This window comes from Gadus morhua, chromosome 18 (genome assembly GCF_902167405.1).
Source record: "Gadus morhua chromosome 18, gadMor3.0, whole genome shotgun sequence".
NCBI lineage: Eukaryota > Metazoa > Chordata > Actinopteri > Gadiformes > Gadidae > Gadus > Gadus morhua.
In genome coordinates, this window is record NC_044065.1 from 3,834,945 (window position 1) to 3,854,456 (window position 19,512).

At 39.4% G+C, this 19,512-nt stretch overlaps 1 protein-coding gene and 1 long non-coding RNA gene across 4 annotated transcripts; one reads left to right on the forward strand and one right to left on the reverse strand.

Moving 5' to 3' along the window:
- Positions 1-8,116: 8,116 nt before the first annotated feature.
- On the forward strand, positions 8,117-15,194 carry LOC115531295 (zinc finger protein 836). The gene is made up of 6 exons (XM_030340465.1): positions 8,117-8,280; positions 9,531-10,254; positions 10,524-10,726; positions 11,544-11,657; positions 11,739-11,856; positions 11,977-15,194. Exons 2-6 carry the CDS (start codon positions 9,915-9,917, stop codon positions 14,904-14,906), a joined length of 3,705 nt encoding a protein of 1,234 aa, XP_030196325.1. The 5' UTR covers positions 8,117-8,280; positions 9,531-9,914; the 3' UTR covers positions 14,907-15,194.
- Positions 15,146-19,507, reverse strand: LOC115531302 (uncharacterized). 3 transcript variants are annotated; one of them, XR_003973866.1, is made up of 6 exons: positions 19,171-19,507; positions 18,177-19,074; positions 17,944-17,993; positions 16,866-17,292; positions 16,436-16,619; positions 15,146-16,171 (listed from the first exon to the last, which is right to left on the reverse strand). It is a non-coding gene; the product is annotated as an uncharacterized LOC115531302 (long non-coding RNA). The 3 variants fall into 3 exon arrangements; XR_003973865.1 differs by having other exon boundaries at positions 16,866-17,993; positions 18,177-18,301; positions 18,977-19,074; positions 19,171-19,501; XR_003973864.1 differs by having other exon boundaries at positions 16,866-17,993.
- Positions 19,508-19,512: the final 5 nt, after the last annotated feature.

Consider the following 19,512-nt stretch of genomic DNA (forward strand, 5'->3'; position numbering starts at 1 on the left):
AAACATAAGGGGTAACACTGTTGTTTTTAATTGGTCACCATGAAAAAAAACATAAGGGGTAACACTGTCGTTTGTTATTGGTCGTCATGAAAAAAAACATAAGGGGTAACACTGTTGTTTTTTATTGGTCGTCATGAATAAAAACATAAGGGGTAACACTGTTGTTTTTCATTTGTCGTCATGAAGAAAACATAAGGGGTAAGACTGTTGTTTTTTATTGGTCGTCATGAAGAAAAACATAAGGAGTAACACTATTGTTTTTTATTGGTCGTAATGAAAAAAAACATAAGGGGTAACACTGTCGTTTTTTATTGGTCGTCATGAAAAAAAACATAAGGGGTAACACTGTTGTTTTTCATTTGTCGTCATGAATAAAACATCAGGGGTAACACTGTTGTTTTTTATTGGTCGTCGTGAAGAAAAACATAAGGGGTAACACTGTTGTTTTTTATTGGTCGTCATGAAAAAAAACATAAGGGGTAACACTGTCGTTTTTCATTTGTCGTCATGAATAAAACATAAGGGGTAACACTGTTGTTTTTTATTGTCATACATAACCTCAGACCTAATTAAATTACAAATCTCAGTGGGAAGTGGAGAGAGCTGTGAGCTAACCCCCTGGAGACCGGGGTTCAAGTCTGGTTGATGTCGTCTGTTGGAAGACTCTTATCTCTATTTCATGCGAATTATAAAGTCAAGTATAACCTTTGTGATGAATTTACCCGGTGTGTTGATGGAGCATTGTTAAGTTCTGAGGTTAATACTCTAAACATCTCATGTTCGGATCCCCGCAAAAACGTGAAAATGATATGAAAACATAAGGGGTAACACTGTTGTTTTTTAATTTGTCGTAATGAAAAAAAACATAAGGGGTAACACTGTTGTTTTTCATTTGTCGTCATGAATAAAAACATAAGGGGTAACACTGTTGTTTTTCATTTGTCGTCATGAATAAAACATAAGGGGTAACACTGTTGCTTTTTTATTGGTCATCATGAAATAAAAACATAAGGGGTAACACTGTCGATATTTATCAATTAAAACATAGGTGATAACGTTGCCGTTTATATCAAATGAAACAAGAGGGGTAACACTGTTGTTTTTTATTGGTCGTCATGAAAAAATACATAAGGGGTAACACTGTTGTTTTTTATTGGTCGTAATGAAAAAAAACACAAGGGGTAACACTGTTGTTTTTTATTGGTCACCATGAAAAAAAACATAAGGGGTAACACTGTCGTTTTTTATTGGTCGTCATGAAAAAAAACATAAGGGGTAACACTGTTGTTTTTTATTGGTCGTCATGAATAAAAACATAAGGGGTAACACTGTTGTTTTTCATTTGTCGTCATGAATAAAACATAAGGGGTAACACTGTTGTTTTTTATTGGTCGTCATGAAGAAAAACATCACGACCAATAAAAAACACACTATTGTTTTTTATTGGTCGTAATGAAAAAAAACATAAGGGGTAACACTGTCGTTTTTTATTGGTCGTCATGAAAAAAAACACAAGGGGTAACACTGTTGTTTTTTATTGGTCACCATGAAAAAAAACATAAGGGGTAACACTGTCGTTTGTTATTGGTCGTCATGAAAAAAAACATAAGGGGTAACACTGTTGCTTTTTATTGGTCGTCGTGAATAAAAACATAAGGGGTAACACTGTCGTTTTTCATTGGTCGTCATGAAAAAAAACATAAGGGGTAACATTGTTGCTTTTTATTGGTCGTCATGAAAAAAAACATAAGGGGTAACACTGTTGTTTTTTATTGGTCGTCATGAAAAAAAACATAAGGGGTAACACTGTCGTTTTTTATTGGTCGTCATGAAAAAAAACATAAGGGGTGACACTGTTGTTTTTCATTTGTCGTCATGAATAAAACATAAGGGGTAACACTGTTGCTTTTTTATTGGTCATCATGAAATAAAAACATAAGGGGTAACACTGTCGATATTTATCAATTAAAACATAGGTGATAACGTTGCCGTTTATATCAAATGAAACAAGAGGGGAAACACTGTTGTTTTTTATTGGTCGTCATGAAAAAATACATAAGTGGTAACACTGTTGTTTTTTATTGGTCGTAATGAAAAAAAACACAAGGGGTAACACTGTTGTTTTTTATTGGTCACCATGAAAAAAAACATAAGGGGTTACACTGTTGTTTTTCATTTGTCGTCATGAATAAAAACATAAGGGGTAACACTGTTGTTTTTCATTTGTCGTCATGAATAAAACATAAGGGGTAACACTGTTGCTTTTTTATTGGTCATCATGAAATAAAAACATAAGGGGTAACACTGTCGATATTTATCAATTAAAACATAGGTGATAACGTTGCCGTTTATATCAAATGAAACAAGAGGGGTAACACTGTTGTTTTTTATTGGTCGTCATGAAAAAATACATAAGGGGTAACACTGTTGTTTTTTATTGGTCGTAATGAAAAAAAACACAAGGGGTAACACTGTTGTTTTTTATTGGTCACCATGAAAAAAAACATAAGGGGTAACACTGTCGTTTTTTATTGGTCGTCATGAAAAAAAACATAAGGGGTAACACTGTTGTTTTTTATTGGTCGTCATGAATAAAAACATAAGGGGTAACACTGTTGTTTTTCATTTGTCGTCATGAATAAAACATAAGGGGTAACACTGTTGTTTTTTATTGGTCGTCATGAAGAAAAACATCACGACCAATAAAAAACACACTATTGTTTTTTATTGGTCGTAATGAAAAAAAACATAAGGGGTAACACTGTCGTTTTTTATTGGTCGTCATGAAAAAAAACATAAGGGGTAACACTGTTGTTTTTTATTGGTCGTCATGAATAAAAACATAAGGGGTAACACTGTTGTTTTTCATTTGTCGTCATGAATAAAACATAAGGGGTAACACTGTTGTTTTTTTATTGGTCATCATGAAATAAAAACATAAGGGGTAACACTGTTGTTTTTTATTGGTCGTAATGAAAAAAAACATAAGGGGTAACACTGTCGTTTTTTATTGGTCGTCATGAAAAAAAAAACATAAGGGGTTACACTGTTGTTTTTCATTTGTCGTCATGAATAAAACATAAGGGGTAACACTGTTGTTTTTTTATTGGTCATCATGAAATAAAAACATAAGGGTTAACACTGTCGTTTTTTATTGGTCGTCATGAAGAAAAACATAAGGGGTAACACTGTTGTTTTTTATTGGTCGTGATGAAAAAAAACATAATGGGTAACACTGTCGTTTTTTATTGGTCGTCATGAAAAAAACATAAGGGGTAACACTGTTGTTTTTTTATTGGTCATCATGAAATAAAAACATAAGGGGTAACACTGGTGTTTTTTATTGGTCGTAATGAAAAAAAACATAAGGGGTAACACTGTCGTTTTTTATTGGTCGTCATGAAAAAAAACTAGAGCTGTCAAGTGATTAAAATATTTAATCGTGATTAATCGCATTAATGTCATAGTTAACTCTAATTAATCGCGATTAATCGCAAATTATTTTTCTATGCTAAATATCCCTTGATTTTTTTTTCCCATAATTCTTCTCATTTTAATTCTCTTATCAACATGGTGAAGTGCATCGGCTTGCCTTGTGCAAATGATTTTTTATTGATAACAACATTGGCATATACACTGATCAAAACAGGACGATACAAAAAAAGAGCCTTTAGTGCAATTAAACGACTGCTTTGAACAAATGTCATTTGAACATAGCAGTCAGGCTACTGCTTCTTTGTTTTGAGCCAAAGAAAAAAAAAAAAAAAAAAAAAATCTTTTTTTTTTTCATAAAATAATTGCGTCAATTGCGCGATAAAAAATTTAACGCCGTTAAATTTGGTTTGCGTTAACGCCGTTAATAACGCGTTTAACTGACAGCTCTAAAAAAAACATAAGGGGTAACACTGTTGTTTTTTATTGCTTATCATGAAATAAAAACATAATGGGTAACACTGTTGTTTTTTATTGGTCGTCATGAAAAAAAACATAAGGGTTAACACTGTCGTTTTTTATTGGTCGTCATGAAAAAAAACATAAGGGGTAACACAGTTGTTTTTTATTGGTCGTCATGAAAAAAAACATAAGGGGTAACACTGTTGTTTTTTATTGGTCGTAATGAAAAAAAACATAAGGGGTAACACTGTTTTTTTTAAATTGGTCGTAATGAAAAAAAACATAAGGGGTAACACTGTCGTTTTTTATTGGTCGTCATGAAAAAAAACATAAGGGGTAACACTGTCGTTTTTTATTGGTCGTCATGAAAAAAAACATAAGGGTCGATATTTATAAATTAAAACATAGGGGGTAACACTGTCTTTTTTATCAAATGAAACAAGAGGGGTGACACTGTCGTTTTTCATTTGTCGTCATGAAAAAAATAATAAGGGGTAACACTGTTGTTTTTTTATTGATCGTCATGAAAAAAAACATAAGGGATAACACTGTTCTTTTTTATTGGTCGTCATGAAAAAAAACTTAAGTGGTAACACTGTCGTTTTTTATTGGTCGTCATGAAAAAAAACATAAGGGGTAACACTGTCGATATTGATCAATTAAAACATAGGGGGTGACACTGTCGTTTTTCTTTGGTCGTCATGAAAAAAACCATAAGGGGTAACACTGTCGATATTTATCAATTAAAACATAGGTGATAACGTTGCCGTTTTTATCAAATGAAACAAGAGGGGTAACACTGTTGTTTTTTTATTGGTCGTCATAAAAAAAAACATAAGGGTTAACACTGTCGATATTTTTCAATTAAAACATAGGGGGTAACATTGTCGTTTTTATCAAATGAAACATGAGGGGTGGCACTATCATTGTTGTTGTTTTTTTATTGGTCGTCATGTATAAAAACATAAGGGGTAACACTGTTGTTTTTCATTTGTCGTCATGAATAAAACATAAGGGGTAACACTGTTGTTTTTTTATTGGTCATCATGAAATAAAAACATAAGGGGTAACACTGTTGTTTTTTATTGGTCGTAATGAAAAAAAACATAAGGGGTAACACTGTCGTTTTTTATTGGTCGTCATGAAAAAAAAAACATAAGGGGTTACACTGTTGTTTTTCATTTGTCGTCATGAATAAAACATAAGGGGTAACACTGTTGTTTTTTTATTGGTCATCATGAAATAAAAACATAAGGGTTAACACTGTCGTTTTTTATTGGTCGTCATGAAGAAAAACATAAGGGGTAACACTGTTGTTTTTTATTGGTCGTGATGAAAAAAAACATAATGGGTAACACTGTCGTTTTTTATTGGTCGTCATGAAAAAAACATAAGGGGTAACACTGTTGTTTTTTTATTGGTCATCATGAAATAAAAACATAAGGGGTAACACTGGTGTTTTTTATTGGTCGTAATGAAAAAAAACATAAGGGGTAACACTGTCGTTTTTTATTGGTCGTCATGAAAAAAAACTAGAGCTGTCAAGTGATTAAAATATTTAATCGTGATTAATCGCATTAATGTCATAGTTAACTCTAATTAATCGCGATTAATCGCAAATTATTTTTCTATGCTAAATATCCCTTGATTTTTTTTTCCCATAATTCTTCTCATTTTAATTCTCTTATCAACATGGTGAAGTGCATCGGCTTGCCTTGTGCAAATGATTTTTTATTGATAACAACATTGGCATATACACTGATCAAAACAGGACGATACAAAAAAAGAGCCTTTAGTGCAATTAAACGACTGCTTTGAACAAATGTCATTTGAACATAGCAGTCAGGCTACTGCTTCTTTGTTTTGAGCCAAAGAAAAAAAAAAAAAAAAAAAAATCTTTTTTTTTTTCATAAAATAATTGCGTCAATTGCGCGATAAAAAATTTAACGCCGTTAAATTTGGTTTGCGTTAACGCCGTTAATAACGCGTTTAACTGACAGCTCTAAAAAAAACATAAGGGGTAACACTGTTGTTTTTTATTGCTTATCATGAAATAAAAACATAATGGGTAACACTGTTGTTTTTTATTGGTCGTCATGAAAAAAAACATAAGGGTTAACACTGTCGTTTTTTATTGGTCGTCATGAAAAAAAACATAAGGGGTAACACAGTTGTTTTTTATTGGTCGTCATGAAAAAAAACATAAGGGGTAACACTGTTGTTTTTTATTGGTCGTAATGAAAAAAAACATAAGGGGTAACACTGTTTTTTTTAAATTGGTCGTAATGAAAAAAAACATAAGGGGTAACACTGTCGTTTTTTATTGGTCGTCATGAAAAAAAACATAAGGGGTAACACTGTCGTTTTTTATTGGTCGTCATGAAAAAAAACATAAGGGTCGATATTTATAAATTAAAACATAGGGGGTAACACTGTCTTTTTTATCAAATGAAACAAGAGGGGTGACACTGTCGTTTTTCATTTGTCGTCATGAAAAAAATAATAAGGGGTAACACTGTTGTTTTTTTATTGATCGTCATGAAAAAAAACATAAGGGATAACACTGTTCTTTTTTATTGGTCGTCATGAAAAAAAACTTAAGTGGTAACACTGTCGTTTTTTATTGGTCGTCATGAAAAAAAACATAAGGGGTAACACTGTCGATATTGATCAATTAAAACATAGGGGGTGACACTGTCGTTTTTCTTTGGTCGTCATGAAAAAAACCATAAGGGGTAACACTGTCGATATTTATCAATTAAAACATAGGTGATAACGTTGCCGTTTTTATCAAATGAAACAAGAGGGGTAACACTGTTGTTTTTTTATTGGTCGTCATAAAAAAAAACATAAGGGTTAACACTGTCGATATTTTTCAATTAAAACATAGGGGGTAACATTGTCGTTTTTATCAAATGAAACATGAGGGGTGGCACTATCATTGTTGTTGTTTTTTTATTGGTCGTCATGTATAAAAACATAAGGGGTAACACTGTCGTATTTTATTGGTCGTCATGAAAAAAAACATATTTGAAAAAAAAAAAAAATTTCCTTGTCAAATAAAATATAAGGGGTAACACTGTTGTTTTTCATCGGTCATGGGGAAAAACCCATAAGGGGTAACACTGTCGAAATGTATAGAATAAAACATAGGGGCTAATATTTTTTTTGATGATGCTTTAATTTGTATTAAGTTGCATATCAGCATTGTAACAAAGACAGCTAGACTCCATCTCGGTGAATGTCACCCTCCCTACGGTTGATTGGGAAGCCCCGCCCATTCTGCTGGCACTTTGAGTTCACCCTGCACAAGGGTCTGGAGAAGAGCAATACATTTCTTTCGGCTTCAGATACGTTTTTGCGGGAGCCAATCACCAAGCTGGCTTTTCCCTCTGGCGCGCTATTGGCTGGTTTAACACAATGACGACAGTGAAGCGACGGCAGGCAGCCAATCGCGTACAGAGTCATTTGAACTAGGCCCGTTGAGGTTGATCACGCCTCTTTTGCTGAAGAAAATGACAGCAGCTTCCCCAGACCAACGTGCTATCTACGATTGATCTTGGACTGGCAATAGCCAGCTGCTACTTGAAAGTTTGCCCAATCAATTAAAACTGCCACTTGAAAGCCGGTTTATTCTACAGTTTACAGATAATGATGATGGTGTTCCATGTTGTGCAACAGGCGTGCAGCCTCAACCAGCTCCAGACTCAGGCCAGCTGAGGCTGCTTAAACCAGCCACCATCCACACCCTCTCAACAAGCACCTTCTAAATTATTCAATAGAAATGAAAAATTATTGTCACCTAAGGTATATTTAAGTCAGCGTGGAGTTATGTAGCCTACATATTTTAAACATGTCATAAATTGTATGTAATCTGGCCATGTTTTATTTGTAATAAATATTTCATGCAGACATTTGTTTTGGACTGTTTTATACATTAGGGTACTACAGATGGATGCTCTACAGTAGTACGAACAGGAATGCTAACACAGATCAAGGAAAAACATTTAGCTGATTCTGCGTAATTAGGAGACTTCATAAATATCAACATTTCCTTGTGAAAATTAGAAGGCAAATTTAGTTTTTATAATGCACCTCTAAAAAATGTATTTACACATCGAGATGACCTTATTATTAAAGAAAATGCATTTCAATAAACATCAGTCACCAATACCGAAACTCTTGGTGGGAACTAATCTAACGTCACCTTGTTTCCCGGGTCCACAATAGCAGACGGACCAGCCTGGGACAGCTTTTCCTGTGATAACATCGATATAACCATCAAAACTTCTCCGGGATTATCTGCCTTTGAACGATTATATTATCTTATTGCAATGTAATATCTGGGGACACATATAATGGAAGAATATAGTTCTGAAGTAAATGGTAAGTAAGGAAATACACATGTGAACTGAACAGATGAGTGTGTTGTAATGCGATTGCGGGCAACAGACAAACTTCATTAACTGGGCTCTGACTTTAATCTTACTTGATTCTCAATTCAATGTTCTTAACGGTGTTTACGGTGCAATGCATGTGTCTTTATAGCTCATAACGGGTAGTATCCGCAGGATTTAACACGTAACCCCAACCACAGCGAGTTTTACCAGCATCCAATGCGGAAGCCTCAAACATTGCAGGAGCACCGAGTGGCCACTACGAGGTTGTACAAAAAGTGAGCAATTCTTCGTTGACTCACTTGTTAAACAGGCCGTTTCCACAGTCTTATTAAACCTATTTACAGCCTGGTCCAAAAAACTATTGTAGTCAGTATGTTTAGTTCATATCTCCATGACAACACTGAGGGGGGTGATTTTTTTTTTAGCAGGCTAGGTTTTATTTTATTGGAGGTTTAAATGTATGAATAATTAGGGGCGCGGCCTCTTGAGTAACAGCAGCCGCTGACCCTCACCTCGCCTCAGAGGCTAGTTTTCAGGATTAGCATGCTATCTCCGTCATCTCGACTTCGACTGCGTTCATTCTGGTGCCATGATGCCTTGCTCTGCGGTCAACACTACCAACCGATCGTTTAAAAACGAATGAGCTACGAGCTAATTCCGTGTACGACACTTAGATGGGCGTATCTCCCTCCCCCCGACGTCACATCAATGCCCTTTTTTGGTTAGGGGAAATGAGGCGGAGTCAAACTATGACAAGATGGCGACTCTCATAAGCCAAGAGAATTGGATGCAGTTGGAATAACAGATCTGCCCGGATGCTACATCCATTTTATATACTATCTGGTTCTTATACATTAACATTGCATACCTCCAGTGTGTTATTACGTGAAGTGAAGTTATCTGTGGCGGGTTATTACAGCCTGAAAACAAGAGTAATGTGTAAAGTTGCTTCTGTTAACATGTAAAGTTCCTCTATGTGCACATGTTTAGTTTGTACATAAAGTTCCTACATTTACCCATGTAAAGTACCCGCATTTTCCCTAGTACATTTTTTACATGTTCACATTTAAAGTCCCTAAAAGTTCACATGTAAAGTCCATTCATTTTGACATGTAAAGGTCCTACAAGTTCACATGTAAAGTTCATCCATGGTTAAAGGTTCCTCCATGTTCATCACCAAATGTTAACCTTATGTTCATCTGATTGGTCTATGCCGTGTCCATCTTGTGTTTCCAGGTCCGTCTCTCTCCCTCTCCTGTCTGCTTCTGCTGGTTCCGCCGATCTGAGTGTTCTCTAATACACTACGTTGTTACAGCAGCGTATTAAATACTATAAGATATAGTATGGAGAGAGCGTCTTAGTAATTGAAATGTACCTACTAATGAAATTATAACAAATATTTTGGTTGTAAACAGGTTAGGGTTGGTACATTGTCGAAAAGCCGGAACCTTGGCACAGGGACGTTTGAGCCTTTCGGACTGAATGGAGCCCACAGCATCCTTGCTTGAAACCGACCTCTAACTTGCTCTCGAGTTGGAGCAGCGTGCATCTTATTCTTGACCTTCGCCTCCAATAAGACGGGGAAAGATAGCAGATAGCGATGAGCAAAACCAACTAAAAATGACAGGAAGAAAAAGGAGCGCTGTGTGGACTCATTTTAGTCAAACAACTGAAGGTCCAATAGGCAGCTGTAATATTTGTAAGGCAAATATTTCATTTAGAGGAGGGTCCACTGCCAATTTGCACCGGCACCTCAGGACAAGGCACCCTTGGGTCCGGCTTTGCGAGGTGAGGGGAGAGGAAGAGGCACTGTCTGAGGCACACCCCGGATCATCACATTCCCAAACGACTTCGGGGGACTCCAGGGGCAGAGGCCAGGCTATTGGGCAAACTAGGCTGAACCAGTTCCTGTCCCGGCCGATGACACCGCAGCGGCAGGAAACCCTGGACGAACAACTAGGTAGGAAGAACGTCTCTTCCGACATTCTCTATTCAAACTCATGTGAGCGTATGCAGCCAATGTTGACAAACAGAATGGATGAACATATTCAGCAATCAAACAAAATCTGTTTCCTGTATTTTCGAAGCTCCTCTAGCGGCATGTGTGTACTGTAATGCTAACCTCTTTGGACATGAAGATGTCCAAAGAGGTTCCTGAACTTGGCAGAATAAGATCATTTTATCCATATTGGTTAATTGCAACTCCGCTTCCTGTTTTTTTACCTCCAGGTCCCCCTCTCCCCTTCGCCTCTCTGCGCCTCCTGCTCTCCCCTGTCCGGCTGGTGTCCGGGGCCATCTGGCACACAGTCCAGCATCACGTTGTGTCAGATTATGGGATGCTTGAGGAGTTTGTTTCAATGGTCACAGACCTTGTTCCTGAGCTACTCTCCACTGAACAAAAGACCCAGCTTCTTCTGGGACTACGCGCACGGGTGAGAAATAAAAGTCATGGATGTAGTGTAAGTTTAGGGGTGAGGGGAAATAAACACATAGATGAAAGGAATGATGTCTGGTTCCTCAAGGACAGGACCTGACCTGGACAATAAACACCAAGGCGCTTCTGAAAAAGGCCCAACAGAGACTGTATTTCCTAAGGATCCTCAGGAAGAACAATCTTCAGGAATAAAATGCTGTTTACCTTTTTATCGCTAAACCATTGAGACTGTCCTAAGCTAAGGCATCGCGCTGTGGTTTGCCAATTGCACTACAGCTGAAAGGAAAGCGCTCCATAGGCTCATAAAAACTGCCAAAAAGTAATTGGATGTCCTCTTTTCTCGCTTGAGGATGTCTACAATAGACACTGCCTCAGGTGAGCTCATTGCATCCTGAGAGACTCATAATAATATATATATATATTTTTTAAAGCACTTATTTTGAGAGCCCCTACCCCTATTTCGTTGCACTTTCTGCATAACAACAAAGAGATTCTGATTCTGAGAAGATATGCCCACTCTGGGTTTCTGGGTCCGTTTACTGTAGGACATATACTGAACTAAGTTGTGCAAATTCTACAATAAATACTCAACGTGAAGGTTGTGTAAGCATTAATCACATAACATCTCTTGATCTTTTTACTACATCCTTTGAAATTTGGAGGTTAATTTGTAGATTAAACTTTGTTACTTATTTCTATAAACAACAGAAAAATCTTAGAAAATGTAGGAAAATCTTATCCTACACAGAATATGTAATTTAATACTATCTCTGATGGCGCAAATGATCACAAAGTTTGCATTTCCTCTCCATCAGAATGGTATCCCTGGAGAGTTTGGCTGCAGCTATGATGATCAGGCCCTGGTCAACGTAACATGGCAATTTCTGTCCAGACTGGAAAAGCTTTTCCCTCTGCAGACCATCCAACAGGTCACCCAATGCAACATGTTGATTGACAGTTGAACTTAATTATCATCATTGGTTTGATATTGACCGTGTCAATTCTTCCAGGTTGCCCTCATGCTCGCCGACATTCCCTCTGCTCTCGAAGAGTGTTTGAAGTCAGTCTCTCACCGCGGCGAGCTCCAAACTCTTCTTGGTTGTCGGAAAGGACTTCTGGATAAGAATGGTAAGCCATTGTTATGAGGGCAATCTGAAAGCTCATTATTTTATTGGACTAGGCTTTTCTTCCAATTCCCATTACTTCACCCTCATCACGTAACAACATTGTAACTCACTCTATTTTCAGGTTGTCCCCTTGATGGTGCACGTGAAACCTCAGCTCTGCACCTCTGTGTCGGGGATCGGATCAAAGCAGAGAAGGGGCATCAGGCCCGTTCTCTGCCTGATGTCCACAGATGCGGCTCACAGATAGAAGGACCACATGCAAGCACTGCAGTTGCAATGTCGGAGGACATGGAGGCAGCCGTGGAAAAGGAGGCAGTAGAAGGGATGAGCAGTCAGGAATTTATGGATGCTTTTGGAAAAGATTGCCTCGTACTGTTGAAAAGGCTTGAGGACGTTCCAGCTGTGCAACGCAGAGCTGTGAGGTCAAACAGAGGGTTGGAAAGGATTTTGTTACAAGGGAAGAACCACCGAAGGAAAATGACGTCCAAACAAGTCCTGCCCAGAACACAAAGATTAATCCCGGATCCCAGTAAACGGATCTCCATCGACCCGTTCCCTTCTGTTACTTATATAGTCGTGGCTGATGAGGACGTTGATTCAGTGCGCTCCCTCGATGTCTCCTCCGACGTCTCCTACGTTGTGCCTGTTGGAAGTGACAGTGGGGAGGATTCTTTGTCTGATTGTTCAAACACAGACCGTTCCTTCGTCAAGCTGGCATCCCCCAAGGAAGGCAAGAAACCTTTAGTCAACCGCAAAAAGCTCGACACAGAAAAAATCTGTCTTTCTGTGCCAAATTCAACCTCGACGACTAAAGGCCTTTGTTTAATTTGCAACAAGCATGTGCAGACGGACATGAAGGAACACATGACAGCACATTTTCCTGACGGGGTCTTAACCTGTCCACGATGCGACATGGTTTGCAAAAACATGCATTCCTTAAAGCTACATTTTAAAAGGGTTTGCTTCGATCAGCTGCAGATAGAACCGGACGAGGTCGCCCTGGCTCTCTATCAGTGCGATGGATGTGAAAAATCTTTTAAATACAGAATACAGTTAAACAAGCACAAACTTGTCCACAGCCAGCTCTACTGTGAGATATGTGAGAGAGTCGTGCGAGACGCCGAAACCTTGGCACGACACAAGGTGTCTCACAAGCCTTTTCAGTGCACCCTTTGTGAGAAGAACTTCGGTATCTTTAAGCATTTGGCCAGTCACTGCAAGAATGTACACCAGTTGAGCAAACCCTACGAATGCCACCACTGTCCGAAAGTTTTCTCCAAATTCAATATTTTTATTGGACACGAGTGGCAACACACAGGCCAACTCCCTTTCCAGTGTTCCCAGTGCTCCATGACCTTCAAACAAGATGCAGAGCTTGCTATCCATCTACGGGTGCACACGCACGAGAAACCCTTCCTTTGCAAGGACTGCGGTAAGCGCTACGCCTGCAACTCAAACCTGACGCGGCACAGCAGGATGGTTCACAATGAGTCCTCGAAAGTGAAGCGGTTCTTAGGCTTTCGGAGGAGTAAAGAGGGTGCACGTCAGAAGCCTCATCAGAAGAAACGCCAGATGAGGCAGACCCCCGGTCCATGCAAGTACTGTGGAACGGTGTTGCACAGCAGCAGGCTCTGTCCACAGATGTCACTATCTGACAATCAGTCCAGTCTTCCGCATGAAATGGAAGCAAAGGATGGATCAAATATTGAAAAACATCACGGCGAATTAGTCAGCTTGCTCCAGGCCCCTTCTCATGTAGCTCCCAGCCAAGAAAACTTTTTGTCCAGTTCCTCAACTGATCGTTCCTCTGTTGCCCTTTATGATCACGATGAGGGCTCGGTGGCATTGAAAGAGCAGGATGCGCCACTAGGGAAAATTCCTGCTGCAAATAAGACCAATTCCTCAACCCAAAGAAGGCTATGTTTCCTCTGCAAGAAACATGTGCAGCTGGATATAAAGGAACACATGAAAACCCATTTCCCTGATGGTGTCTTAACCTGTCCGCGATGTGACGCATTGTTCAAGAGCATGGGTTCTTTGAGGATGCACTTTAAGAGAGTTTGCGTCGAACAGCTGCAGATAGAGCCAGGCGAGGACCGAGTTGGCCATGGTCTGTTTAAGTGTGATCAATGTGAAAAGTCTTACAGGTACAAGTTGGCATTAGACGGGCACAAGCGCACTCACAACCAGCTCTACTGTGAGGTGTGCAGGAGAGTCTTACGAGACGCCGAAACCCTGGCACGACACAAGGTGTCTCACACGCCTTTTCAGTGCACCCTTTGTGAGAAAGACTTTGGGAATTTTAAGCAGTTGTCCAGGCACTATGAGAGCACTCACAAGCTGAGCAAACCCTACAAATGCCACCACTGTCCGAAAGTTTTTTCCAAGCTGGGTTTCTATATTCGACACGAGTGGAAACACACAGGCCAACTCCCATTCCAGTGCTCGCATTGCGCCATGAAGTTCAAACAGGACACAGACCTGGCGGGTCATCTACGGGTACACACGCACGAGAAGCCTTACCTGTGCACCGACTGCGGCAAGACCTTTTCCAGCAGCTCCAACCTGTGTCGTCACGTCAAATTCCGGCACAGTGAGTCCAGGGAAATTCGGCGCTTTACATGCACCCAGTGCAGCAAGACCTTCAAAGAGAAGGGAGCCCTGCAGAAGCACGAGCAGCGCAAACACCAGAATCACAAGAAGGTGCGCCACCCTTGCACCTACTGCGGAAAGATGTTCTCCCAGTCCTGGATGGCGGGGCACCAAATGATCCACACGGGGGAGAAGCCTTTGAAGTGCCACATTCTGGGCTGCGACCAGCGCTTCCGGTCGACCTCCGGGCTGAAGAATCACTCACTGCTCCATCACACCGCGGAACGCCCGTTTGAGTGCAACACCTGCGGGAAGGGTTTCATACGGGCCTCGATCCTCAAACAACACATGGAAATCCACACAGGAGAGAAGAACCATGTTTGTTTAGTCTGTGGCAAAGCGTTTCGGAAGGCCTACAGTATGGCCAGACACGTAAAGCTAGTGCACTCACCCAGGTAACCGAGGACTTCTAGTTCTTCTTGTACTTAAAGATGAGATTACATTTCTTTTGCAAAACATGATCAACGGCCATGTTTACACAGGATATGAATGCATGCATTAAAAATCTGCCATCATCCACACACACAACAAACATCTTCTAAATGACAATAGAAATGCGAAACTCTTCTCACCTAAGTTATTTTTAAGTCAGTATTGAGTTTGTTGCCTATATCTTTTAAAAATATAAATTAGATAAATTGTAGGTAATCTGGCAGTGTTTTATTTGAAATAAATATTTCATGCAGACATTTGTTTTGGACTGTGTTATTTACATTAGGGTACTACATATGGATGCTCTACAGTAGTACAAACAGGAATGCTAACACAGATTAATGAAAAACATTTAGGCGCATCTTATCTTGATATCCCAGTTCCGACTGTTTTAACAATCCCGCCGTCGACACTCTCCCTGGTAAGACTTTGTCGATAGATTGTAGAAATTGCGATAAAAGTTAATCCGCGCACCGACCGGCATATCAATCAAAAAAGACGCGCAATCTCTTAGGGACAGCGCAAAACGAAAACATGTCAATAACACAGTATGGTGAATTACAGTCCACTACAAGACTACACTTAGTTGCTAAAATGTAATATTACCCTTTTCCTTGATAGTGATATCCCCCCTGCCGACTGTTTTTTGACCGAACCGTATGGTCTTAATTTACAATATAATTATTTTTGATACAAAAATACTATGTACATTATATTACACTAGTACTGTCTGTGGCATTATAAGTCTCAAATTCGTGGCATCAATAAGAAGGGAGAAATATTATATGATGGACCATTCTAGCAAAATAATGGAAAGGCTATACTTCAAGCAAACAAATGTAAATAAAACACTGAACTATTAAAATGTATCCTGCGTTTTTTTCACTTCTAAGGAGATCTGCTAGTAGAGAGCAGAGATGCAGAAACTTGCTTGGTGAATTTCTTTGCCAAAACTTCAGGGAGGATACATTTCTGAAAAAAGATTTCAGCCTTAGGGATGACGCTATCCCAAAACTCCACGTCAGGCAAATTCTCTCTATAAAAATGTAATTCTTGTTCCATACAATAAAATCACAGTAGTCTACTTGCAAGATAAAGAGCTGTGCTTGAATTTGATAGTAGTAGGCATGTGATCTGTCCAGCTTTATCTTGTCACCGTCCTTCGCCAGGCAGAAACCCTTTTCTCCGGCACAAGCTCTGATGTTCTCCTTGTCCTGATGACAATGTGGGCACTGAAAAAAGTCAGATGAAGTGTGAACAAACTATATCATCTGAATTGCTAATTGTTCCATGTTTAATGCTAGTTTATAACATTGAGAGGGACTTCTTGTGCATGGATTTCCTTGTGAGAGGGAGGGATTGTAGTCAAGATTCAAGATGGTTCAAGAACCATCTTGAATCATGGACCTTGACCTGGACAATTGTAGTCACATGACATGTATCTCACATATCTGTACATGACATACTTCGAAAGACCTGATTAAAGCTTTATTTACCTTGATTTCACACACTCCAGTTCCGTGACAACTGTATACAACAATCCCATATGGTGACGCTCTCATGAAGGGCAACTTTGCATTGAGACAAAGGCCAGAATCTGCTATAGAGTAGCCGTCATGTAACTCTCTCATAATTTTTTCGTAGTCCTTCCGTGCCTGTGCCTCATGCTTACATCCATACCTGATATGAAAACAGCAAAAAAAATCATTCAACACAGTGTAAGATGTATTCAGGATGGCATACATTTGAGAAATATACATATTGTGACTATAAGTGTCAACTTATCTGTTCAAAAGTTGCTATACCTGTTCATATGAATATTCTAAAACATAATGTGTGTTTATATTTTCATTTATTCTTATCTAAAAAAACCCCAGTAAATTTTGCATTATTGCAAAAGGGGTTTGAGAAAATAAAAACAATTACCTTGTAGCTGCAGTAGAGAATCTGTTTGATTCCGGGTAACAGATTGCCTTGATAAGGCTTTTTGCTGGCTTGTCTGCATTTGTCCGAATGGCTTGTTTAAGCTTGGACGCTGTTATCCTGCTCTCTGCCTGAACCATATCCTTGAGGCTGCTTGCTTCCTGGTCTCTCGCTCTACGGCTGCTATATGAGCAGGGGTCAGATCTGGCATCTTGAACTGCTCACACAAACCATGCAGGTCTCTGGCTGACAGACTGTCTGGTGTTCGGTAGTCCAGGATGGGCTTTGGGAGACTGGTGGTTGCTGACTTGGGGATAAATCTCTTGTGAAATTTCTCTTGCACCATCAAGGCTGCACTTCCAAGTTTTGGTTCAGCTCATCTAAGAACTTTGTGTAAACACCTGAGCCAGGGTGTACAGCAGGGCAGGCACTATTTGGGGAGGGAGATTTGCTTTGTTCAGGGCTTGAGCCAGAAATAGCATCATCAAGTCTCTTCTTCTTAGCTCTTGTTGTAGCATTAATAATAACTTATCTAATTCACTTCAACTAGCTAAAAAGCAAGAGGAATCGGGGAGTCCAGGTCAAGTATAGATGGAGAGTTTATTGCCACCCGCAAACGAGAGACAACAAAGCCGAGTGGTATCCTCGAATACGCACTACCGAATGAATCCCGGACAGCTCCTTATATCCCCAATTCTTACACAATACAAAGTTGGACTTTCATCAAATATAGAATTTCCCATCAGGGTCATACTGTGTGGATGTCAGCATACTCCTATGTCTTCTGAATCCCAATGTGACCTTAGAACATATATTATCCTTATACAAACAGAGATGATGCACGTGTGTGAATGTAAGCATTGTCTTCAGAGAGTACATCAATATGGAAGTAGACTGGACTCTCTGACTGATGTATCACATGGCCCATCAGGTGAGAATATCCTGGACCCACTCTGGTGTCACACGGTACACAACATCTAGGTTAGAGGTGATCAGCTCTTCTCCACCATTAAAGTATATATATGATATGTAGGCCTAATAATAATCATAGTTTAACATAGAATGTAAGGTTAATTTCTACCACACTCTTGCAGATGCAAAGTCCATATCTGATACAGCAGCCACTGGGATCTATCAAACAAAAATATGGAAAAATAAGCTAAACTCAAAATAACCTTATTTTGTAAAAGATTATATAGAAAAATTTAAGTTTGATGGATATTGGAACCACAAAATCCTTAGCATTATTTCTATTTGGCAACTAGTATTTATTCTCAAGATCTTCGATAGAATTTTACAAAATATATAATTTACCTTGTTGATATGGGATGGCATGAGACATTTACTTTTCCCCATTGTGCACGTGACTGACTCTCATTCTCACACATGTCTCCAAGGCATATAGTACAGCTCCAACGTGAGAGCAGGATTCTGCAAGCCTGTGCACAAAAAAAAAAGCGGAAATAAACATATTTACTGTATTCTGTGGCATTTAGAGTTTGCGATCGATGGGCATGGAAAGTAATTTGTTGAGTATTCTCGAAGAAAGTTGTCCAATCCCGGGTTGCTTTAACTCACTTCATTTATTATAAAGTCGTCGGCATGTTTCGGTATGGTAACTGAAGCTATACGGAGGGAATTGTTTCTAACGCGAGTGAGAGGAAAATACCGTGATCTACTTCAAGCCCCCCGGGCTAAGGCCCGGGTGGCTTGCTGCGCCGTCTACCTATTGAACTCTCCTCTTCTATGGGCAACGGGCAGAGGCCCGTGACCCTTCGCGGGTGTAGCTGAAAATCTCTCTCTCGATCCCCACCTCGTGTCCTCAGGTAGAGACCGCCAAGTGGGCGTGGCCTAGTGGGCGTGGCCGGGGTGCCGTAATGGCTTCGGCTTCTTCATATATTTAAAAGGCGCTGCCATCTGTGGCTGGAGCAGCCTCTAATAAGGTCTTGCTCCCCTTGTGGCTATGTATAGTATTTACGGCTTATATGTTTGGTCCTGCTTCATTTTGGTCTATGTGTGGGTAGCTTAGATTCTTAAAATACGTAACAAATTCAACAGCAACAATACAAACTCGTCTCGTCACGTTGTGAGAGAAATGTTATGTTTTTCTTAACCAGCCATGCAGTTGTAGTGCGCTGTAATCGCCTCTCCATCTTCTTTCACTAATAGCCATGTCTTCAGTAGAGTCTCCGTAGATCTCTGAGTGGTTGAACTAAAACAGAAGAGCAGGGGAAAGTTAGAATAGAGCGATCGCGGTTTGTTTACACTACAAACATAGTACCGATCGCATTGCAAATATCATACTTACACGGGCATAAACGATGTAGGACTTGTCGGGCAGCCTTTTCACGCCAAGGTCTTTCACAAAGAAGTTGTCTTCCACACAAAGAAGTTGTAGGCTTCCATACTCCCATTTCATCTGTTTCGTGGTGTAGAAGGATGTCGGGAAACTCTACTGCTGTATACAATTCCAAATCCGTACCGAAATCGTTCTTCTTCAACGCATAAGGGTCGATGCCATCACACAAACTAACTTTTTGGAGGTATCGCGAAAGTGAAATCGTGTCTAAAGTGTTGGTATACTTAAATCTAGAGCAGGTGCTTGCACTACGGCGGCCATTTTGGTTTGGTAGACCACCAAATAATTCAC